The 25054-nt window shown below is 46.0% G+C and overlaps 1 protein-coding gene across 2 annotated transcripts in view; it reads left to right on the forward strand.

The window, feature by feature from the left end:
• The first annotated feature begins 399 nt into the window (after positions 1-399).
• Positions 400-25054, forward strand: part of LOC115105607 (E3 ubiquitin-protein ligase Siah2) — a 34496-nt gene continuing 9841 nt past the window's right edge. The window contains exon 1 of one of the 2 annotated variants that reach the window (XM_029627833.2): positions 400-1056. In XM_029627833.2, the coding sequence (XP_029483693.1) occupies positions 643-1056 (414 nt within the window). In that variant the 5' untranslated portion in view covers positions 400-642. The remainder of the gene's footprint in view (positions 1057-25054) is intronic. The other variant, XM_029627832.2, reaches the window with a different exon arrangement.

Here is a 25054-nt window from a genome sequence, read left to right on the forward strand (position 1 = left end):
GCAGTAGGCTGGTGCTCTTTTTAAAAATATATATAGTCCTGAGATGAACAGTAAGAAACGACTGTCCTGTCAAACCTTACCCAGCTACTAGGATACAACAATCATATTGCACATGAATAACTTGGACTTCAAACTGTCCAATAAATTATGCAGCGTTCTAAATGTTTTACACGATATGTTCTTTTACGATCAATGGTTTATCAAAACCTCTGATCCCAACGTTCATTTTACCCCATGACTACGGTCGCGGTCCCCTGCTCAGGCGTTGCATGCATCAACCATTGGTTGCTTGGCACGTCGACTGTCAGCGACTGACAGATTGCTATAACATGTGGTTAGCTGATACATAAAATACCTATCCAGGCGTTGTAAGATCTGGGAAGCGTCAGCAAAGCCTGGGCAGAAGAGGTGCACGTTATATAACCGCCCAGGCTCACTTTCTAATTGGCGTAGAAGCTGTCAGTCCAAACCATGCTCTCCAATGGACTACTTGCTTTCTGTCAAACACAGGCCGCCATGTTCTGTTCCCGGGGGCTTGTAGATTTCTTGGAGCGGAGTCTGCCACGCCGAGGAGTGCGTAAAACAGTGTTCTGGGCTTCAAACTTCGCGCTGGGTTTATCCTAAAGAACTGAACTAATCGCTATGAGCCACCCGTCCTCTGCGGGCGGCGGGGGCGGAGGACTTGGTGCCGGGAAAGCAGGAGGAGGAAAGCACGGAGGTTCGGGAGGAGCTGCGGCCGCCGCAGCTGCAGTCGCCGCCGCGGCCGCCGGAGTAGGAGCTGTGGCCGGGTCTGTCTCGGCTCTACCTGCGGCTGTTGTTTCCTTGCCCTCAGCAGCACTACCTGGACAATCTGCTGAACTTACAGCCTTGTTTGAGTGCCCGGTTTGTTTTGACTACGTTCTGCCACCGATTCTGCAATGCCAGGCCGGACATCTAGTTTGCAACCAATGTCGTCAAAAGCTGAGTTGTTGTCCAACTTGTCGAGGCCCTCTTACCCCGAGTATCAGGAACTTGGCTATGGAAAAAGTTGCCTCTACTCTACCGTTTCCTTGTAAGGTAAGAAAATACAGAGATGCACGGAATCCGAAATACGCAGATATCTGATTTGAACTAGCTTGTTGTACTTATTGCCAATTAAATAACTAGATTGACAGCTAAGAGAGCTCGTAGTGACTTTCACAAGTGTGTGTACGCGAGTCCCTCGTGCGCTCCGGTAACTAGATCAAAACGAGTTCTGATGATACAAGGTCCAGGTCTGTAAATCTCCATACTGCGTCTTTCCCAGCAGATATCTTCCAGTGTATTGTACTTGGGTAACGTTACATTAAATTAGTCTAAAGCAAACAAAGTGTATTCGAATTGAAGTTTTGACGTTGATGCCACGCAGGGGTTACTATTGCATCTCTGCTTTTTAAAATATTTGTTTTACTACTGGGAAGTAGCTAGTTATGATCTATACTGTGTTGTCGTCATGGTTAGTCACTTGCCATGTAATTGTCAGAGAAGACCAGAATTGAATGGACCACAACATTGAAGAATGCTGGCCTGGCAAAGAACAAGAAGCCCTTGTCTGAACTAACATTGTCAGATAAAGTATCTGTTGTTGACAAAAGGATGCCTTACTGTTTGATTTGAGAAGGGCTCTCCTTCCTCCCCGCTTTCAACTGATGACATGACAGGCTTTTGCCGGGTTCAAACTGGGCCAGCGTAAAATAACTCCCTCAATGTCCCAGGGTCCTGAGGGTCTTGAATCCCTTTGGATTCCGACATTCAAAATGGAGCAGAGGAGGCTTAATGTGTACCATTAAATTGGCTCTCACTACTCTCATTCATGCTTGCTTGGATCCACTCAGTCAAGCCATCGCTTGACTTCATGGTAGTGTGAAACACAGAAACACATATATTCCCTCTCTCTGTCAGCCAGGGCAAGGGCAGTAGCTCCTGCCTCTTAAATGGTGCTGTGATTGCATTGTGGCTGCATTAAAGATGTATCAGCGTTCTGTGGTGCTACAATCCTTTGAAAGGGGGTCCCTGCTTCATCTTCTCATTCTCTGGCTGAGGCTAAAGGCTGTCAGGGAGAAGCGGGGATAAAGAGACTAAGGTCAGTCATTTGGTATTTAATACCTGCCTGTATATCCATATGTCCTCAAGTGTTTTCGTTGGGGTGCTAAAAGGCCTCTGTGAGAGCCAGGCCTCTGTGAGAGCCAGGCCTCTGTGAGAGCCAGGCCTCTGTGAGAGCCAGGCCTCTGTGAGAGCCAGGCCTCTGTGAGAGCCAGGCCTCTGTGAGACCCAGGCCTCTGAGAGACCCAGGCCTGCTGAGACAAACGTTTAAAAGCTGTATGAAGCCCTGCCCTGCCATATCCTTCCCAGCCCTGCCTCAGTCGTCAGCCGAACCATCTTCAGCCCTCATCTCTCAGTAGTACCAACAACACAGTACCCTTAACCTTCCTTGTCCTTCCCAGCCCTGCCTCAGTCGTCAGCCGAACCATCTTCAGCCCTCATCTCTCAGTAGTACCAACAACACAGTACCCTTAAACTTCCTTGTCCTTCCCAGCCCTGCCTCAGTCGTCAGCCGAACCATCTTCAGCCCTCATCTCTCAGTAGTACCAACAACACAGTACCCTTAACCTTCCTTGTCCTTCCCAGCCCTGCCTCAGTCGTCAGCCGAACCATCTTCAGCCCTCATCTCTCAGTAGTACCAACGACACAGTACCCTTAACCTTCTCTAACTTCCACTGAGGACAGGTATCACTATGACCGATAACAGCACAGCACTAAGCAGACCCTTGACCCAAACATGACAGCTCTTGTTCTTCCAGTAGTTTTTCCTCTGAATGTCTGTGTTTATCTTCTCTAAAGCCTCAGCCCACTGCTCCACTGCACATAGAGGTGTTATATGGTGGTTTTATGCATGCCCATTTCCTCAGGAGCAGCTCAATGTTTAGGCTACATCACTGATGGTCTTTCTGGACATCCTCCCTCTATTCACTGAGCTCTGTTTTATGCAGCTACTTTTGATGTATTTTGGACTTTTCCCAACCAGGTCCTCTCCTGGTGTTCGTGTTGTAACGGTCTCAGCGTTGGCCTGCAACCGCGTAATGGGATTAGACACGGATATGCTGAGCCCCAGGCCTGCCTGCCTCCCTGCCTGCATGGGCTGACAGTTTATTTCGGTAGGAGTCAGTCTATTCTGGACCGGTTCCTGTTTTTTTTGGTTGTTCACACACACACTGCCAACTGCCGGCACTCAACTGCCTTCCTGACGGTTTATTGTTGGCTACGAAAGCTGATTCTAACAGACGCTCGGGTGCGGACAGACAAACGCACACCTTTTTGGACCCCTCTAATCACACCCCATATCTGAGTCATTTAGAATGGCAGAGCCTCATTGCAGCAGACGGGGAACAACACACACAAACATCATTATACACACTAGGAGTCGCTTATGCATCATAATAGTAATGTCTCATATTCTCTCTTTCTCACACACACACACACACACACACAACAGGTAGGCCTACTCACAAATCCTCTCACACACATTCCCTCACACACACACTTACCTCCACTCCCCTCCACTCTCATAATGGAGATTTTAATGAGAAATCAGCAACATTTCACACTTCAGCTGAGCTTAGAAGCAGATCAAAAGCCCATACACACACACTCTTGCTCATTCATTTTCTCTCTCTCATTAGCCTATCTCTTTCTCTCCCACACAAACACATGCAAACATTGTTCCCCTCCTTTCTGAGGTGTGTTCCCTCCATAATATGGCTGAGGGAGTGAGGATGCCTAGCCTGCTGCCTCTGGCTAATTTCACAGTTTCGCTGATTGCAGGGTGACCCATGTGCCCTTGCAGCTTTTGTCGAAATCAGGCATTGGGCCATGTGAACAGACACACACACACACACCATGAGACAATTGTCTTAGCAGGAAAGATGCACTATTTCCTGTTTATCGAAGAAAACAAATTCCTCTTAGGGAATTCTGGTTACTCATTTTCAGGAAAGGAGATGACGACTGAATAAACACACTTGAATGGAGAGGAACTCGAACTTGGTTAATTCCACTCAGGATATTTGGCATTTCCACTCAATAAAAAACCTTAAGCTTAAAACTCGATTTCAGGGTGCAGGTGTTGTTGGGACATTCTCTCTTTAGGAGCAGTAAAACTGTTAGCAGGTTGAGAATCGTCTTCCCCTTATTTCATGATTGGTTATCCCAATACGAGTACAGATTTTAATTAGATGTGTCAGGTCTGTATTGATGGACTATTTATGAAATGCTAACTATGTCTGGTCCTTCCACCCTACAGCATCCCCCTTGCGGTTGCATGGCCTGTGGTGCTGGCCTGGCGCGTCACTCCTGAGCATGTGATTCCTCACTTCAGTTCTGCCTCTATGGCCCCATGTTATTTTTAGAAGCAGGCTATGTGACATCTGCTTTGCATACTCCTCTGCCTCCGAGCTGAGACCTCTGCTGGGAGGGAGCAGGCAGTCTGTGTGTGTGAAGTGTGGTTAAAGTTGTGGCGTGGTTAGTCGATAAAGCAGGACGCCTGCTGAGACGTGTGTGTTAGAGAGAGAGCAGGGCTGATGTATGACAGATGGTAGTTTAGCTCAGTTGTGGTGTGGATGGAATGGCTGTTCATTTGGTGTGTTTTACAGTATTCGTGTGAGAGCTGCTTCCTTACTTTGGTTGTTTTTGTATTAGCAGTCTTGTTGGTTGCATACTTTTGCATGACCTTTTATTCATTCATTATTTGTTTTCATTTGTTAGGATGTCAAGTCAAGGGAGGTGTTAGGAAGTAGGACGGTGCAATGTTTGTTGTGGTTGTTTTTCAGTGAATGTATCAACTGCTCTGTACAGCAACATGTCTGTAGTGCCGCTATCTCCTAAAGGGAAACAGAACTGCAGTGTTTATTTTTTAGACTATCAATTTAAAATGATAGACATCATTTGGAGATGAAATGGAATTGCCAATAAAATGTGAGTTTGTAATGCAGGGAGGATGTAGTAGATCCTGCGAGTCAGTATATCCGACCTCTACTAGCTATTACAGCTGATGTGATGTCTCACCATGGGGGTTTCTAATGGGGATTTGATTAAACCAGCATTAGCTGTCTGGATCGCACTACTGCAGTCTTGTTAAGTGTGTGATTTAATGAAGAGGATCGTGAGCAGACTCTGGGGCATTCTATCTCCTCAGCTCTCCTCTCCTCTTTCTCCTCGTCAGTCTTTCCCTGCATCTCCTCAGCTCTCCTCTCTCCTCTCTTCTTTCTCCTCGTTAGTCTTTCCCTGCATCTCCTCAGCTCTCCTCTCCTCTCCTCTCCTCTTTCTCCTCGTCAGTCTTTCCCTGCATCTCCTCAGCTCTCCTCTCCTCTCCTCTTTCTCCTCGTTAGTCTTTCCCTGCATCTCCTCAGCTCTCCTCTCTTCTTTCTCCTCGTTAGTCTTTCCCTGCATCTCCTCAGCTCTCCTCTTTCTCCTTAGTCTTTCCCTGCATCTCCTCAGCTCCTCTCTCCTCTTTCTCCTCATCAGTCTTTCCCTGCATCTCCTCAGCTCTCCTCTCCTCTCCTCTTTCTCCTCGTCAGTCTTTCCCTGCATCTCCTCAGCTCTCCTCTCCTCTTTCTCTCCTCTTTTTCTCCTCGCTCTCCTCTCCTCTTTCTCCTCAGTCTTTCCCTGCATCTCCTCAGCTCTCCTCTCCTCTTTCTCCTCGTCAGTCTTTCCCTGCATCTCCTCAGCTCTCCTCTTTCTCCTCATCAGTCTTTCCCTGCATCTCCTCAGCTCTCCTCTCTCCTCTTTCTCCTCATCAGTCTTTCCCTGCATCTCCTCAGCTCTCCTCTCCTCTCCTCTTTCGCCTCGTCAGTCTTTCCCTGCATCTCCTCAGCTCTCCTCTCCTCTCCTCTTTCTCCTCGTCAAGTCTTTCCCTGCATCTCCTCAGCTCTCCTCTCCTCTTTCTCCTCGTCAAGTCTTTCCCTGCATCTCCTCAGCTCTCCTCTCCTCTTTCTCCTCGTCAGTCTTTCCCTGCATCTCCTCAGCTCTCCTTCTCAAAGCCATCATCACATTTTCACACTCAGTCAACCTGAAAATATCATCCTCTCCACAAATACATTTCCTCATGTCTCCAGTTGGTGTGTTTCACTGTGTGTGTGTGTTTCCACACACACGCTGGCAGGTTGCCAATCCAACCCCATCCCCTCTCCCCCTCTGAAGTGTTGCTCTCCTGTGTGTGTGTCAGCGTTGTGATTGACACGTGTGCTTCTGTGTTGCGGTCTTGGGGTTCTAGCTGAGAGGAGAGTCTCTAGCCGGAGCCATATGATAACATGTCTACCTGTCTGTCGTATTGACTGTTCCAGTAGTGTGATATGCTTTCCCTTGCATAAATGTATAGAACTGTCTTGTATATCTGAAAAATACCATTCCATCTCAATATCTCATTCTACTGATGTTTGCGGTAGGATTAGTGGTCACCAACCTTATCTGAGTCAAGATCACTTTCTGAATCAAAATACAAACCGAGATCTTCCGCTTAGACTTTTTTTAAACATGACTTAAAAAATGTAATCCTATGCCACATGAAGCTATTAAAAACATTACTGTAGCAATGAGGTTTGTGGAGTAGGTTCCAGTCAAATAAATCCCATTCAGGGACTTGGTGAACACACACAGGCCCAATATGTCTAATCTTATCAATTTCTTCTTAGCTAGCTACACAGCCGTCTTTGTTTCATAGATAATTGCGTAATTATCGTATTTCGTCGTCCTAACGCAGTCTACACTGCCCTGCAGCTAGCCAGCTAGCTAACGTCCACCGTTAGCTAGTCCACCGTCTACCGATTAGCAGCACAACTATTACACTCAACTGAACGACTTGATTAGTGTAGTGTTAGCTAGCTACATAGTTGTCTTTGCTGTCTTCGTACCCTAGATAATTGTGTAGTTTAGAGTGTGTAGTTTTATGTCGTCCTTAACATAGGAGACTCTGCTAGCTAGCCAACAGCTAGCCAACGTCTACCGAACAGAACTTCTGCACTCAACAATCCGGTCGCATTTCGCTTCGCTCCACAGGTAGTATCACATTTTTCATTTCATTTCATTACAGTACAACGGCTTGATTTGTTTGATCGTAGCTAGCTACTTAGCTAGCTACACAGCCGTCTTTGTATCAAAGATAATTGTGTAGTCTAGAGCGACTTCCTAGGTTAGTTAGCCAGCTATTGTCGTTCTTTTAACGCAACGTAACGTAATCAACACTGCTAGCTAGCCAGCTAGCCCCGAATAGCAGCACAGTAGAAACTATTACACTCAGCGGAACGACTTGATTAGTGTAGTGTCAACAACGCAGCCAATGCCAACTAGCCTACTTAGTCAACAACGCAGCCTCTGCCAGCTAGCCTACTTCAGCAGTACTGTATCATTTTAATCATTTTAGTCAATAAGATTCTTGCTACGTAAGCTTAACTCTCTGAACACTCGTGACGTGTAGTCCACTTGTCATTCCAATCTCCTTTGCATTAGCGTAGCCTCTTGTGTAGCCTGTCAACTATGTGTCTGTCTATCCCTGTTCTCTCCTCTCTGCACAGACCATACAAACGCTCCACACCGCGTGGCCGCGCCACCCTAATCTGGTGGTCCCAGCGCACGACCCACGTGGAGTTCCAGGTCTCCGGTAGCCTCTGGAACTGCCGATCTGCGGCCAACAAGGCAGAGTTCATCTCCGCCTATGTCTCCCTCCAGTCCCTCGACTTCTTGGCACTGACGGAAACATGGATCACCACAGACAACACTGCTACTCCTACTGCTCTCTCTTCGTCTGCCCACGTGTTCTCGCACACCCCGAGAGCTTCTGGTCAGCGGGGTGGTGGCACCGGGATCCTCATCTCTCCCAAGTGGTCATTCTCTCTTTCTCCCCTTACCCATCTGTCTATCGCCTCCTTTGAATTCCATGCTGTCACAGTTACCAGCCCTTTCAAGCTTAACATCCTTATCATTTATCGCCCTCCAGGTTCCCTCGGAGAGTTCATCAATGAGCTTGATGCCTTGATAAGCTCCTTTCCTGAGGACGGCTCACCTCTCACAGTTCTGGGCGACTTTAACCTCCCCACGCCTACCTTTGACTCATTCCTCTCTGCCTCCTTCTTTCCACTCCTCTCCTCTTTTGACCTCACCCTCTCACCTTCCCCCTACTCACAAGGCAGGAAATACGCTCGACCTCATCTTTACTAGATGCTGTTCTTCCACTAACCTCGTTGCAACTCCCCTCCAAGTCTCCGACCACTACCTTGTATCCTTTTCCCTCTCTCTCTCATCCAACACTTCCCACACTGCCCCTACTCGGATGGTATCGCGCCGTCCCAACCTTCGCTCTCTCTCCCCGCTACTCTCTCCTCTTCCATCCTATCATCTCTTCCCTCTGCTCAAACCTTCTCCAACCTATCTCCTGATTCTGCCTCCTCAACCCTCCTCTCCTCCCTTTCTGCATCCTTTGACTCTCTATGTCCCCTATCCTCCAGGCCGGCTCGGTCCTCCCCTCCCGCTCCGTGGCTCGACGACTCATTGCGAGCTCACAGAACAGGGCTCCGGGCAGCCGAGGCGGAAATGGAGGAAAACTCGCCTCCCCTGCGGACCTGACATCCTTTCACTCCCTCCTCTCTACATTTTCCTCTTCTCTCTCTGCTGCTAAAGCCACTTTCTACCACTCTAAATTCCAAGCATCTGCCTCTAACCCTAGGAAGCTCTTTGCAACCTTCTCCTCCCTCCTGAATCCTCCTCCCCCCTCCCCCCTCCTCCCTCTCTGCAGATGACTTCGTCCAACCATTTTGAAAAGAAGGTCGACGACATCCGATCCTCGTTTGCTAAGTCAAACGACACCGCTGGTTCTGCTCACACTGCCCTACCCTGTGCTCTGACCTCTTTCTCCCTCTCTCTCCAGATGAAATCTCGCGTCTTGTGACGGCCGGCCGCCCTACAACCTGCCCGCTTGACCCTATCCCTCCTCTCTTCTCCAGACCATTTCCGGAGACCTCCTCCCTTACCTCACCTCGCTCATCAACTCATCCCTGACCGCTGGCTACGTCCCTTCCGTCTTCAAGAGAGCGAGAGTTGCACCCCTTCTGAAAAAAAACCTACACTCGATCCCTCCGATGTCAACAACTACAGACCAGTATCCCTTCTTTCTTTTCTCTCCAAAACTCTTGAACGTGCCGTCCTTGGCCAGCTCTCCCGCTATCTCTCTCAGAATGACCTTCTTGATCCAAATCAGTCAGGTTTCAAGACTAGTCATTCAACTGAGACTGCTCTTCTCTGTATCACGGAGGCGCTCCCGCACTGCTAAAGCTAACTCTCTCTCCTCTGCTCTCATCCTTCTAGACCTATCGGCTGCCTTCGATACTGTGAACCATCAGATCCTCCTCTCCACCCTCTCCGAGTTGGGCATCTCCGGCGCGGCCCACGCTTGGATTGCGTCCTACCTGACAGGTCGCTCCTACCAGGTGGCGTGGCGAGAATCCGTCTCCACACCACGTGCTCTCACCACTGGTGTCCCCCAGGGCTCTGTTCTAGGCCCTCTCCTATTCTCGCTATACACCAAGTCACTTGGCTCTGTCATAACCTCACATGGTCTCTCCTATCATTGCTATGCAGACGACACACAATTAATCTTCTCCTTTCCCCCTTCTGATGACCAGGTGGCGAATCGCATCTCTGCATGTCTGGCAGACATATCCGTGTGGATGACGGATCACCACCTCAAGCTGAACCTCGGCAAGACGGAACTGCTCTTCCTCCCGGGGAAGGACTGCCCGTTCCATGATCTCGCCATCACGGTTGACAACTCCATTGTGTCCTCCTCCCAGAGCGCTAAGAACCTTGGCGTGATCCTGGACAACACCCTGTCGTTCTCAACTAACATCAAGGCGGTGGCCCGTTCCTGTAGGTTCATGCTCTACAACATCCGCAGAGTACGACCCTGCCTCACACAGGAAGCGGCGCAGGTCCTAATCCAGGCACTTGTCATCTCCCGTCTGGATTACTGCAACTCGCTGTTGGCTGGGCTCCCTGCCTGTGCCATTAAACCCTACAACTCATCCAGAACGCCGCAGCCCGTCTGGTGTTCAACCTTCCCAAGTTCTCTCACGTCACCCCGCTCCTCCGCTCCCTCCACTGGCTTCCAGTTGAAGCTCGCATCCGCTACAAGACCATGGTGCTTGCCTACGGAGCTGTGAGGGGAACGGCACCTCAGTACCTCCAGGCTCTGATCAGGCCCTACACCCAAACAAGGGCACTGCGTTCATCCACCTCTGGCCTGCTCGCCTCCCTACCACTGAGGAAGTACAGTTCCCGCTCAGCCCAGTCAAAACTGTTCGCTGCTCTGGCCCCCAATGGTGGAACAAACTCCCTCACGACGCCAGGACAGCGGAGTCAATCACCACCTTCCGGAGACACCTGAAACCCCACCTCTTTAAGGAATACCTAGGATAGGATAAAGTAATCCCTCTCACCCCCCCTCCCCCTGAAAAGATTTAGATGCACTACTGTTCCACTGGAGGTCATAAGGTGAATGCACCAATTTGTAAGTCGCTCTGGATAAGAGCGTCTGCTAAATGACTTAAATGTAATGTAAATGTATATTATCACCGCATATTGGCTTTGCTTGAATTGTCCTGACCATTTTTTGGTCGGCTATTTGATCACACCGGCAATCGATCAGTTGTATTACTTATGAGGCACAGCTGAGTTTTTAAATAATTAGCTTTTTTATTTTACTGGGCTGATGGTGCCTGCATCTGATGGTCAGTCTCAGCGCGGGAGAGAACAGTAGTGCGCTTGATTGGTTCTCCGGGCCCGCCGGGAAGGCAGAGTTTGTACCTTCAGACATATGAAATGGTTCAAAAATCAGAACACGCAGGGCTGAATCGTGTGCACCCTACCGCCAACTGCGCGAGAAAAATATTTTTTTGAGGGGAACTCGAGGCTTTATAGTTTTTTTTTTTTTTTACAGATGTTTGGCGACTAGAAATGCCTTGGAGATCGACCTGTCGATCGCAATCAACCGGTTGGCGACCACTGCGGTAGGGTGTGTGTGGTTGCTGTGTGTGTTCACCAAGCCCCTGAATGGGATTTATTTGACTGGAACCTGTTTTCATCATGCTGTATTAGCAGCCTGGGCTCAGTGGGGGTGAGATGTACTTGAATGAATGTCATCATGAAAACAAAAGGACATGATTTATCTGCTTTATGAGCTCCTAGCCCAGCTACCACCACACCAGTCTCATTCTATTATACTGCTGAATCACAATGACCAGATCTTCAGTGTGTCCTCTACTCTTCCTCCCTCTCCTTCCCCTTATCTCTCCTCCTCCTCCCTCTCTCCTGTGTGAGGAGTCATTCACACCTGACTGCACCATAAACCCGTCAGCACTGAATTGAATTGCCTGGTGATTAAGAACACTGAGCACCCGTCTGTCTCTGCGCGATGTGGGTCTTTTAATCATGCCTTTTCTCACTCGTCATTCTCTTCCTCTCTCTCATGCTTTTTCTTGTTATCTCCTCATTCACTATCACTCATTTATAATTTATTTATCTATTGATTTAACCTTTTATTTAACTAGTCAAGTCGGTTAAGAACAAATTCTTATTTACAATAACGACCTGGCAAAAGGCCTCATTCTCTCTTTCAAATTAAATGTTATTTGTCACATGCGTCAAATACAACGGGAGTAGACTTGACCGTGAAATGCTTGCTCACGAGCCCTTCCAACGATGCGGAGTGAAAGAAAAAATGATAGAAATAGTAACAGGATAAATAAAATCCAGAAGGATGAAGCTAATGTACAGGGAGGACTTTCCCTTCCTGTTCTAGTCTTGCTCTCCTTCCCTTTGCTCTCACTCTTTAATCATCCATTATTTGGCAGTAATGGAGGCTCCTGGTCCTTTTTGGCTTCAGGGGCATCCTGTTTGTCCTTGTCCATGGCACTTGTCCATGTTGCACTGCAGTGTATGGGTTTGTGTGTGTGCATGCGTGTGCCTCATTACATCACACGACTCCAGCTGTCTGATTCAGAGGGGTTGGGTTAAATGGGGAAGACACATTTCAGTTGAAGGCAATCAAGGCATACAGTTGTACAACTGACTAGGTATCTCCCTTTCGCTAATTATAACCTCACCTGATACTGTCACCCACAGCTAACACTATAAATATTTATCCATGTACGCTGCAGGGATGCTGACAGTTAGCTATGCAGCTTATGTAGGGGTGTGGTCTTCTGTGTCTGCACATATATGCATTTTGGTGTCTTTATGAGTGTGTACACACTATGTATGTGTACCTACTGCCATACCGCATGTTTCTAAACTTGGAGGTGGTGGGTGTTCTGAAGGCATTGCATTAGCAGAACCTCTCCTCTGGCAGGACCTGCTGAATGTGTTGTGTTGTTTTTAGACTGAGGTGTGTCCCTAGCCTCCAGACACAAGTGTACACGCATACATGTGTCTCCGGCATCTCATCCACATCCCGTTGAGGGAGGTATTAGAGGCTGGCCTTGGATAGGGGGGACACAATGGAAAAGATGCTGGGGAAATGGAAAGTCAGTCGGCCAAGGCCAGCTGCTTTTCGATCAGCTACCTGCCAGAATCAATGAAACCAGCCCCCCCCCCCCCCCACACACACACAAACACACACACACACACACACAATCTGCAAGGAAAAGGCCAGAGGATGGTGAGTCTGCTCTGGAGTCCGAACAGTCTGTCCTACAGGGGCAGATGGACGCAGAGGGGAAAAGGACAAAGAAAAACATGGGAGAGGAAGGCCAGGGGTTGTTGACATAGACAATGTACAAACTGAATAGACACATAGTCAACATATAGAACATTCAATGGAAATCCAGTAAACAAACTCTGGAGTATAAACTGATTTACACTGAGGATGTATCTCAATATGCAGAGGGAGGGATGCTGCCGTGACGAATACAGTGCCCCCCCCACACACACACAGGCAGTGTGTCTCCCCGCCTCCTCCATTCGTGTGTGTGTGCTGCAGTCGTTCGATGGGGGAATGCTTTTGCGCGGTGCCTTGTCTGTCACCGCGCTGAGCTGAAAGGAGAGCACAGCAGAGTGTGTTTGTGTGTTATGCAGGCATTCCTCTGTCCAGCTTCAGGTGATTCAGTAGGCGCTTTTGCTGTGTGTGGCAGCCACTATTCTGCTGTTGGTCGTGTGTTTAACTCGGTAAGCCATCGAGGAGGAGCTGTCATTGAGGGCTGTTTGTATTTGACTGCAGCAGGAGACCGCCAGGAAGGGAGGGAGCAGGAAAGGGGGAGCGCTGGAACGAGTGAAAGAGAGACAGATGTTACCCTCCATGTCCATTGGTCTGTTCATCTTCTCTAGAGATGCTGCTTGCTAGTGTTTAGCTGTGTGGCTGATGCAGCACATGCGTGAGCCAGGCTGAAGTCATACAATGGCGGTACTGAATGTTCTCTCTGGGTAGAGGACAGACGGCGAGGTAGCTAGTCAGCTGGGATCCATGCCGCTGTGTGCTTCGCATCAGACTGTGTTTGTGTGAGAGAGAGAAGAGACTGAATTCCCCCACAGCAGAGAGGTTCGGAGCTCCTCGTGGCTTTGTTTAGGCTGTCTGGCAGGAGAGAAACATTGGGCTGATTTCAGTGTGTTCAGTCAGAGGCACAATAAATGTGTGAGCTGAGCTTGGCAGGTGCCTGAGTACTAGAGGTAACTTAGTGTGACTGTGGACCGGACAGACACAACACCCATTCATTCACACTTAGAGAGACATGCATACCATTGACTGTGTGGAAGCGATATTAGGGACTTTGTGTATTTTCAGCCGTTACTGCACCATTAGAGCAGTCAGTTAGGCAGGCAGCTCTCCTTACACCTCAGGCTGCTGTTACATTACAGCAGTGTGCTTTGGGGACTGATACTCAGATTGCTTTATGTAGCCAGCAGGCCAGCTGTGGAGCCCCTCATCTCTCTTACCTGGCTTATGGTGGAGCCGGAGAGGTATTCTATCCTTAGAGTGCAGAAGGGATTTAGCACCTAAACTACTTGAGACTGTGAATTCAGCAGGACTTTGGTATACAGGAATTGAGATTTAGATTGGATCCGCTTGTGAAGGAAGAGCGCGGCCATTGATGGGTCTCGTGGGGGGGTATAGTAAAGACTCAGTGGTGCGTGAAATTGGTTGAGGGATAGTGTGTCAGACGGGGGGGTGTGTGTGTGTGTCCATTCTCACACGTCATGCTGTGCCCTGCATCCTGCCTGCCTCTCCTGAGGGAGATGGCTCAGTGGCGCTGCCTGCTGGGGTGGCACCGCCATCACGGGGTCAGCACGGGGGTCACGGCAGGGGCTGGGCTGGGGTCAGAAGTCAGGGTTGCGGTGGGGGACACGACTCGACCAATCTGCCGCACCAATCCTCAACAGGGGCGCAAGGTGAGTACCTTAATTTACTCAGCAACCTTTCAGACAGTTTAAACCTAGTATTTTTACACCACACTTTAGATCAGCTAGATACTGCTAAAAGAGCAATGAATAATGTATAAACCCTCGTCTATTAGGTGTCTCTCCCCTCAGAGAGTTCTGTATTCTTTTGAGAAGAGTTTGGGGGTCTTGCTGCTGATGTGAGGGTTGTTATGCCCAGAACCGTTTTTACCACCAGAATGTAACTCGTTTGATGAAATTCTTGCCTCTGTTCTGCATGATGTTGAATATTTAGCAGCAGATGAAGGAAAGTCTTGTACTAAAATTAGAAGCGCTCTCCTCTCACCATGGCATCAAAACAATGTTGCTGTATCTCATTTTGAAGCCTGCTATTGCAGCCAAGGAAAGAGTGCGACTGAAGGAAAAACAATTGGATGAGAAGAACAGGTAATGGAACGTGTGGTGTTCAATCCGGGAAATGTGATGCCTCGAACCCAATTACATGACAGTCTCTCACTGCCGGCCAATCTCATCCCAAACTTTTAGCCAGATTGCTATTGATCCTAGTGTGGGAAGAGGAATGGAGAGGAGGTGGTGGGTGTAATGGCTGGGGTTGGAGGGGTGGGGGGAGATGGAGAGAATGCAGACGGCCCTCTGTGACCCATTCCCTGGCCAAGAGGGTAATCAAACACCCCTGGTCCGGCAGCTGGATGACTGTTCGGGACACATGAGCCTCTGGGTACTCTGTTCAGTAGTCTGTCATTATGACCTCATCACGCTTCCCAGGCAGAGAACCATGAGGTCACTCACTGCCTCTCAATGGAACTACAGGAGAGGACCACACCTGTTCTCTTTCTATTCCTCACCAGCTTCTTGCTTTTCTTCTACAGTTCACCATTGTTTTTTCCTTTCCCTTTGTTTTTCTCTCCGTCTACCTCTACATCTAATGTTTCCTCTAAGCTGCGCACAGAAGAAATATCAGCTTCCGCAGAGAAACATGAGCTTGAACTTCACTCAACTTTCTAGAGTTTTCCATGTTAGTTAACACTATCAACGTTTCCTTTTACTGTGGGAATTTTGATCGAATCAGCGCAATATTATCCACTTTCAATGCAACATACCAAAACAAACTATGCCAGACTGAGTATGCAAAAGTAAATATGCAAGAGATTTTGTTGTAGGCAGAACGCATCGGAGAAGGATTCTACACAGACCGACGCAGAATAACCAATCAGAGCTGCAGTAGGCCTATGCAAATGGTCCATTGCCATATATGAATCTGTGCCATTTACTTTGAACTGGACTGTGTTTACAGCATGAGCAGTCATGAGTAGATGTGCTTGTTTTGAGATCAAAGCAAGAGCTGCATGTAGCCACGTGTGAGCTATTAGCCCAGTTATAGATAATTTGTACTGATTGCTTCCTACAAGAGCACAAAACGTGTACATTTCTAGACATCTTTGAAAATCAAGTCAAGTAAAGGGGTCGTGTTGTATTTTGAGACTGACTTGAATAAGCTAAATAGGTAGAGGGAAGCATCATTTGTCTGATTCTATATAATAATGGTATGGGAATGATGCATTTTATTTTGTAAAGTGGTTTCTTGCATCAAACAACATTTTCACTCACCTTGTCTGAAGGACAAGTAGGTTCATGTCAAGCTCTGCATGGTTTTGTTCAAACGTCTCATGGAATGTAGGCCTACAATAAACACCACACTTTGGCTGCTACTGTGAGCTATTTCCATTTGGGATGCATTTTCTCCATTGATCATGGTAGACCACTCTGTTAGGTCTACATTTATGATCAAATAGCCACAGTAGTCTACTTGGCCACTGTTAAAACTAACTTAAAGCGGGTACAGCCTCAGTGTTCACAGTAAATGCGAGCTGGAAGTTGCACAGAATTTTCACAACGTTCAAGTTTGCGCTCAGTAGACCTGAAATTTGCTCAGTGGGATTTTTTTTTTAGGGAACGTCTACATCCACTTGGTTATTCTCTTGATCTCGCCACCCTCCTCGCACTTCTCTTGAGCTCTTCCCTCTCCTTTTTTTGCTTACTTCATCCATCTTCTCTCTCCCTTTTGATCATTATTTTCCCTCCCTCTCTCTGTCTCGTGGGACATTCCAGCCATCCGTGGAGAAGAGAGGGAGAGAGAGAGAGCTGCAGGATGGAGGCTAGCTAGCAGGGTTTGTGTTCTGAGTCTGATGGTGGTTAATGATGCAGTCAGGCTCCAAGGAGTTAAGTCCCCTCAGCACCACCATCACTCCCCCCCCAGGGCTCTGTCTCAGGGCATCTGCCTAGACTACACACACAAATGTACAGTATCCGTACCACCATCTCACTTTCTCCAATCTGCTCTGTCAACGTCAATATGAAATAAATCGTTCCGTTTATAGTTGAGGTCGACCGATTTAATCAGCATGGCCGATTTTAAATTAGGGCCGATTTCAAGTTTTCATAACAATTGGTAATCTGCATTTTTGTACGCCGATTACATTGCAATCCACGATGAGACTGCGTGGCAGGCTGACCACCTATTACGCGAGTGCAGCAAGGAGCCAAGGTAAATTGCTAGCTAGCATTAAACATACCTTGTTTTTTTATAATCTTAATATAATCACTAGTTTAACTAGCTTGTCCTGCGTTGCATATAATCAATGCAGTGCCTGTTAATTTATCATCGAATCGCAGCCTATTTTGCCAAACGGGGGATGATTTAACAAAGCGCATTTGAGAAAAAAGCACAATCGTAGCACCAATGAACCTAACCATAAACATCAATCCCTTTCTTAAAATAACAAGTATATTTAAAAAAAACTGCATATATAGTTAAAAGATTAATGTTAGCTGGCAATATTAACTAGGGAAATTGTGTTACTTCACTCGCGTTCCGTGCAAGGAGAGTCGGGGTATATGCAGCAGTTTGGGCCGCCTGGCTCGTTGTGAACTGTGTGAAGACCATTTCTTCCTAATAAAGACTAAATCATTTGCCAGAATTTTACATAATTATGACGTAACATTGAAGGTTGTGCAATGTAACATTAATATTTACACTTCGATAAAATATGGAATGGTTCCGTATTTCACTGAAACAATAAAAGTTTTGTTTTCGAAATGATAGTTTCCAGATTTTACCATATTAATGACCTAAGGCTCGTATTTCTGTGTGTTTATTATAATTAAGTCTATGATTTGATAGAGCAGTCTGACTGAGCGGTGGTAGGCGGCAGCAGGCTCATAAGCATTCATTCAAACAGCACTTTCCTGCATTTGCCAGCAGCTCTTCGCAATGCTTGAAGCACATCACTGTTTATGACTTGAAGCCATTCACCTCCCAAGATTAGGCTGGCAATACTAAAATACCTATTAGAACATCCAATAGTCAAAGGTATATGAAATACAAATGATATAGAGAGAAATAGTCCTATAATTCCTATTAAAAACTACCTAAAACTTCTTAACTGGGAATATTGAAGACTCATGTTAAAAGGAACCACCAGCTTTCATATGTTCTCATGTTCTGAGCAAGGAACTCAAACGTTAGCTTTTTTACATGGCACATATTGCACTTTTGTTTTTGCATTATTTAAATCAAATGGATTGTTTCATTATTTATGTCAGACTAAATTGATTTTATGTGTATTATATTAAGTTAAAATAAGTGTTCATTCAGTATTGTTGTAATTGTCATTATTACAAATATATATATATATATCACTCAATCAATTGGCTGATTTTAATTGGTATCGTCTTTTTTTGGTCCTCCAATAATCGGCATCGGCGTTGAAAAATCCTAATCGGGCATCCTCTAGTTTATAGTTCTGTTTTTAAAATGGCACTAATGTACACTATTCCACGGCTGCGATCCCAGACTCTAATTGACTGACCTGTCAAGTCTTCCATCAGCTTAGTCTGAGGCCCATTAACCCAGGTACCTTGTAGTGTCTGGACCAGGTCTCCCAGCCAGCCCTGCTGCCTTGTGAAGAGTAGCCACTTAGCAGGACTGATGAGTCTGCAACTTCACAGGCCTGATGGAACACATCCTGGAGGGACGACAAGACACCTCTACCTCAGAAGGAGTGTTTCCAAAGTGCCTCAGCCATTCAGTCGATACCAACCCAGCCCGGCACAGCAGTGAGGAAGTTTCCCAGGTGAACGTTGTCTTAGTCTGAGAAGCTGTTCAATAATTCAGTGTAGCTAACAACGTTTAACTGTTAGAACAGGCCTGACTGTTCCACTCCTGCACAGCCAGTGAGGTAGTTTGTGTACTTTGAGTTGGTCATCTCAAGAGGTAGTGGTGGGAGAGAAGCTGTGTCTCTCGGCTGAATTGAGGTGGGGTTGGCAGTGTTTTACTGCTGCTTCAGGAGGTTGTCCGTAAATTAATTTTCTAGCAATGCCCACAGTTAATGGTCACACAACTGGGTGTTTATATTCATCTTTTCAAATTTGAGATGTTAATTGATTGCTGACCAGCTTATAATTGAGGTTGGCTGTGTTGGTTTTTGGACAGAATTTAAGAGCGAGAATCATGGACTCTGTTTTTTTTTTCACTTTAAAATGTATTCCAAAAAAACACCATTGATTTCATAGTAAACCATACAACTCCATGCACATACAACTCCATGCACAAGGACTACTTAACAGTTTACACTGAAACATTTGTAAAAATGGATTTTGTGGTTGAACTGTGCAAATGTAAACTTTGGTAACGGAATCTCCCTTCAGTTTTATATGCGAACGTGGTTTCCAAAAAACTCTTAAATATCTGCTTCGACTTAAGATTCAAATATGTCTGCAGAAAGAATACGGTGTCTGCTATTTATTTTTTATTTCACCAGGTAGGCTAGTTGAGAACAAGTTCTCATTTACAACTGCGACCTGGCCAAGATAAAGCAAAGCAGTGTGAACAGACAACAACACAGAGTTACACATGGAGTAAACAATTAACAAGTCAATATAACACAGTAGAAAAAAAAGAAAGTCTATATACATTGTGTGCAAAAGGCATGAGGAGGTAGGCGAATAATTACAATTTAGCAGTTTAACACTGGAGTGATACATGATCAGATGGTCATGTACAGGTAGAGATACTGGTGTGCAAAAGAGCAGACAAGTAAATAAATAAAAACAGTATGGGGATGTGGTAGGTAAATTGGGTGGGCTATTTACCGATAGACTATGTACAGCTGCAGCGATCGGTTAGCTGCTCAGATAACAGATGTTTTAAAGTTGGTGAGGGAGATAAGTGTCAAACTTCAGCGACGTTTGCAATTCGTCATGGCCATGCTATGTCATGGCACCATGTGTTTGAAGTGGATTAACACCTGCTAACGGAATTAAATCATGGGTCCCTGATGTGTAAAACACAGAAATGCATAATTGGACATCGCAGAACACAGTAGAGTATCAAATCAAATGTATTTATATAGCCCTTCGTACATCCGCTGATATCTCAAAGTGCTGTACAGAAACCCAGCCTAAAACCCCAAACAGCAAACAATGCAGGTGTAAAAGCACGGTGGCTAGGAAAAACTCCCTAGAAAGGCCAAAACCTAGGAAGAAACCTAGAGAGGAACCAGGCTATGTGGGGTGGCCAGTCCTCTTCTGGCTGTGCCGGGTAGAGATTATAACAGAACATGACCAAGATGTTCAAATGTTCATAAATGACCAGCATGGTCGAATAATAATAAGGCAGAACTGTTGAAACTGGAGCAGCAGCACAGTCAGGTGGACTGGGGACAGCAAGGAGTCATCATGTCAGGTAGTCCTGGGGCACGGTCCTAGGGCTCAGGTCAGTTGAAACTACAATAACTGTACCTTACTTTCTTTACTTTATTGTATTTGACTTTACTCTACTGTGCTCTACTCACTGTACAGTAAGTTGTTGTACTGGACTCAGTACTGTGCTCTACTGTGATATCCAAACTTGTGAAACATTTGTCTATGATGGGTTCAGATTTGGTACAACCCATTAACATCAAGGCCAGGGTAGACTGACCAAATTTCAACTACTTTTCAATGGCAATGGACTTCCAGTGTCGGTCGGTGCTCAGTGGGTGAGGATGCTGCTTACAGTAAATGGAAAAAGGGGCTCATGGGTAGGTGTCAGTAAGAACTGGGAGAGGTGACATTAACTGGAGAGAGAGAGAGAGGCAGAGAGGGGGTGATAGAGAAGGGTTGTCGAGACTGACTGTTTAAACACTTTTGGTTTGACCAACAGAAAGGCAAAGAAAACAGTAATGACCTGTCACCAAAACCCCATACACTACCCACCATTGCAACCTGTACGCTCTCATTGGTTGGCCCTCTTCATACGGGTCGCCAAACCCACTGGCTACAGGTTATCTACAAGTCTCTGCTAGGTAAAGCCCCGCCTTATCTCAGCTCACTGGTCACCATAGCAGCACTCACTCGTAGCACGCGCTCCAGCAGGTATACCTCACTGGTCACCCCCAAAGCCAATTCCTCCTTTGGTCGTCTTTCCTTCCAGTTCTCTGCTGCCAATGACTGGAAAAAAATGCAAAAATCACTGAAGCTGGAGACACATATCTCCCTCACTAGCTTTAAGCACCAGCTGTCAGAGCAGCGCACAGATCACTGCACCTGTACATAGCCCATCTGTAAACAGCCCATCCAACTACCTCGTCCCCATACTGTTATGTATTTATTTATCTTGCTCCTTTGCACCCCAGTATCTCTACTTGCACATTCATCTATCACTCCCGTGTTAAATTCCTATATTGTAATTACTTCGCCACCGTGGCCTATTTATTGCCTTAACTCCCTTATCTTACCTCATTTGCAGTCACTGTGTATAGACATTTTGTTTTTTCTACTGTATTATTGACTGTATGTTTTGTTTATTCCATGTGTAACTCTGTGTTGTTGTATGTGTCGAATAGCTATGCTTTAACTTGGCCAGGTCGCAGTTGCAAATGAGAACTTGTTCTCAACTAGCCTACCTGGCTAAATAAAGGTGAAATAAAATGAAAACATTTAAAACATTTATTTTAAACAGTATGCCAGTGAAAGGACGGTAGAAGGTGGCCCAACAGTGGTTTGTGTCTTATGATTTCCCATTGCAGCCATTTCAGTTGCAGTAATGGCGTTAATTATGTTTTTTTTGTTGGTAATTCAGTAACCAAATTGGTAACGGAATTACAAGTTTTAATCACTTAATAAACCATGTATATCAGTAGAATCACCAATTTATTGGTAGGTCTACCATTACTTGTTAATTCTGTGAACTTTCATTATCCTCCCCCATGAGGTGGAGAGATTAGAAAATATCTTAGATATGTGGTGGTTTTCGTTAATGGAAATACAAGGCAATATATCAAATGTATTTATATAGCCCTTCTTACATCAGCTGATATATCAAAGTGCTGTACAGAAACCCAGCCTAAAACCCCAAACAGCAAGCAATGCAGGTGTAGAAGCACGGTGGCTAGGAAAAACTCCCTAGAAAGGTCAGAACCTAGGAAGAAACCTAGAGGAACCAGGCTATGAGGGGTGGCCAGTCCTCTTCTGCCGGGTGGAGATTATAAACAAACATGGCCAAGATGTTCATAGATGACCAGCATGGTCAAATAATAGTAATCACAGTGAACAGGTCAGGATTCCATAGCTGCAGGCAGAACAGTCGAAACTGGAGCAGCAGCACGGCCAGGTGGATTGGGGACAACAAGGAGTCATCATGCTAGGTAGTCTTGAGGCATGGTCCTAGGGCTCAGGTCTTCCGAGAGAGGGAGAAAGAAAGAGAGAATTAGAGAGAGCATACTTACTTTCTGATACCTTTTTAAGACTTTCTGGCAGATGTTTTCTAAGACTCTTTTTACACCTGTTTATCCAGAAATCAAAGCCTTTAATTATGCCAAGTTCTAAAAATGGGAAATGGTTGAAAATGTTATCTATGCCTTAATTTCCCCCAAAATACATTTACTTTTAGCTTTTCGACAAGCTCCTTTGAACTTCATGTTGAAGCTCATGGTTCCTTTTTGATGGAAATACCCTCAAGTCAAAAGCTGTCATCAAACCAACAAAGAAGCATACAGAATTTCAGAAAATATATATACATTTAAGAATGTCAAAGCAGAGTGATACAAGCCAAGGCGGTTTATCGAACTTCTGTTTTGATTTAACGTGAACACATAAGTCTAGGAAACGTTCACCAGCAGCTCCAGTCAGACTCCCCTCGCTGGCCAAGCTCACTGCACATGATTTGCAACTTAAATGTGGAAGTTCATTAATTCAGCAGCCAGCGGCTGGGCTGACCTTTGTGCCTCTTCAAAGGTTTGGCCCGTTTCCTGGCAGGAACCCAGCCCCATCTCTCTAGACCAGGGATCATCAACTAGATTCGGCCGCAGGCCATTTCCTTTTTTAAATAAAACCACCCGCCAGTTGGGAAACCCTGCTCTAGACCTTGGCCCCATGCCTCCTCTCCAGCCCACGTACCCTAGTAGACTTATCTCCATCCCCATCTCCCCAGCCTCAGCCCCATCTCTATCTGCCCAGCAGCAGTCCCATCCCTATTGCTAGCCCTATCCCCCAGCCTCCGCCATATCGCCCCCCACCATGCAGTTATCCCAAGCCAGCCAGTACTAGAAAGATAATGCTTTAGTTAGGATTTTAGCAGGCCTCCAGAGCCCAGGCCCGGGCTGGATTAGGTTTAATTAAAATAAGTGCGAGGAAGAAAATAGCATTTACCACCACTGGGTGAATTTACCAGCTTTTGTTAATGTCAGGGGATTGCCAACAAACCAGTTGGTTTAGACAGCTAAATAGATTTGTTTTAAATTGTGTGGGTGAATAAGTGTCAGGGGGTTGTGTGTGTGTGTGTGTGTGTGTGTGTGTGTGCACTACGTCATTGACAGTGTAGAGAAGTGTAGTTGACATGAAAACCCTGAGACTCTGTAGCACCCCACAGAGAGAGGCCGGGCTATGACTCTGGTCCGACACACACACACACACTGGAGGAGGAGTAGATGGAGGTAGGACAAGGTGTACAATCACTGTTATTTTATTCAGAGATGAAGAGGAGAACAAGGGGTTTGATCCAACTGGAGCAGGGACACGCTACATTCCATGAGATGTAATGTGAGCGCTGATCAGTTGTTTAGCGTGTGTTATTGTTTTGGTGGCTCTGAGGAAATGTGACCATTTTTGATGGGCAAGGTTTTTCAATTATATTTGCCTAAATTAATTGGTAACTTTGGGGCACTCTTCCAGAGGTCCTCATTTACCCCTTCTCCCTCCCAACCCCCGAGCGCGCACACCCCTCATCAAGGAGGGGAGGGGAGAGGGAGCTTTATCACAGACGGCCTGCCGACAGGATTACGGCAACAAATCCTGTCAATCACTCATTAATAAAGGTGGATAAGAGGATCAGCTTCTCCCAGGGACTCAACCAGTGAAACAGACTGACTTCTATACAAATATTTGGTCTGAGGGAGGGTGAGATAGGATAGAGGAATTTGCGTGACTGCATGTAGGCCCATTTGAAAATCCAAATGGAATGACGTTTAACCACATTGTTAGGTTAATAATTGGGAAACGTTTAATGGGGAATCAGTGTTTGATTTTTAACCAACATGTTCTAACCCAAACAGTTGCAGTTGTGCGTGTCCTGGCCCCTGATGGTTTTAATACCCAGCTACCCTATATATAACGCACGGTTTGTCGGTCATGCTTCTATTCTCTCAAATGGTCCAGTGGGTCCAATAGCGATGTTAGATCACACCAAGTGGGAAGCCTCTAATCTGCCACATAGATGAATATTTAATGGGGCAAATATTAAAACTTGCCCCCTAGGGCAGTTAACTGCAGGGTTGTGCTCAATTCAGAATTTTGAATTGACTCCCATTCAACTCATGAGTTGAAATTTGACTTGATTGACCACACCCCACAGGATGTAGAATTTGAGGTTTAGGAAGTAGAATTTAATTCAGTGTAATTCAAAGAAATTCCACTCCGTCATAGAACATGAGATTTTCATTGTATCTGACACACTTCCAGATACCAAAGAATATATCACTTTTCTATGGAAACAATATTCATACTCTTTTGACCTTAGTGCTTAGAATAGTCCATTATAATTTGAGGGTTACTAATACATTCTGGAAAATGTCAACCATATTTTATATGCATGTTTTATGTACAATATGTGTATTTATATAGAATAGAAGAGGCATTTGAATTTCATTGCATTCTATTTCCTTTTAATTCATGTTTACTATTTAAAATTAAAATCCAATCATTTAATTGGGATTTGAGTCATTCTCTATTAAATTCTGAATTGACCACAACCTTGGTTAACTGGGGCCAAAACACAAGCATCTCTCACACCATGTCACCCCACATCCTCCCTCGGTCCTCCTCCTTCACACGCTCCCATCCTTTCAATCCCAGGTTAAAAGGAGGACACAGCACATAGGCCCTGTTGGAATGCTTAGAAAAATGCATAATTTCTTCCTTCCTACCTTGCTTGGAGTAATGACTGATCTAACAGAACTGAGTGGGTATATAGTGACATTTGCTTCAATTCCTTCCTGAAGGATCTTCCAATTCAAGCTTTCCATCATAGACAATAGGTTGTCTATCTATCCCAGGTTATCCACCTTAA

This window comes from Oncorhynchus nerka, linkage group LG22 (genome assembly GCF_034236695.1).
Source record: "Oncorhynchus nerka isolate Pitt River linkage group LG22, Oner_Uvic_2.0, whole genome shotgun sequence".
Taxonomy (NCBI): Eukaryota; Metazoa; Chordata; class Actinopteri; order Salmoniformes; family Salmonidae; genus Oncorhynchus; species Oncorhynchus nerka.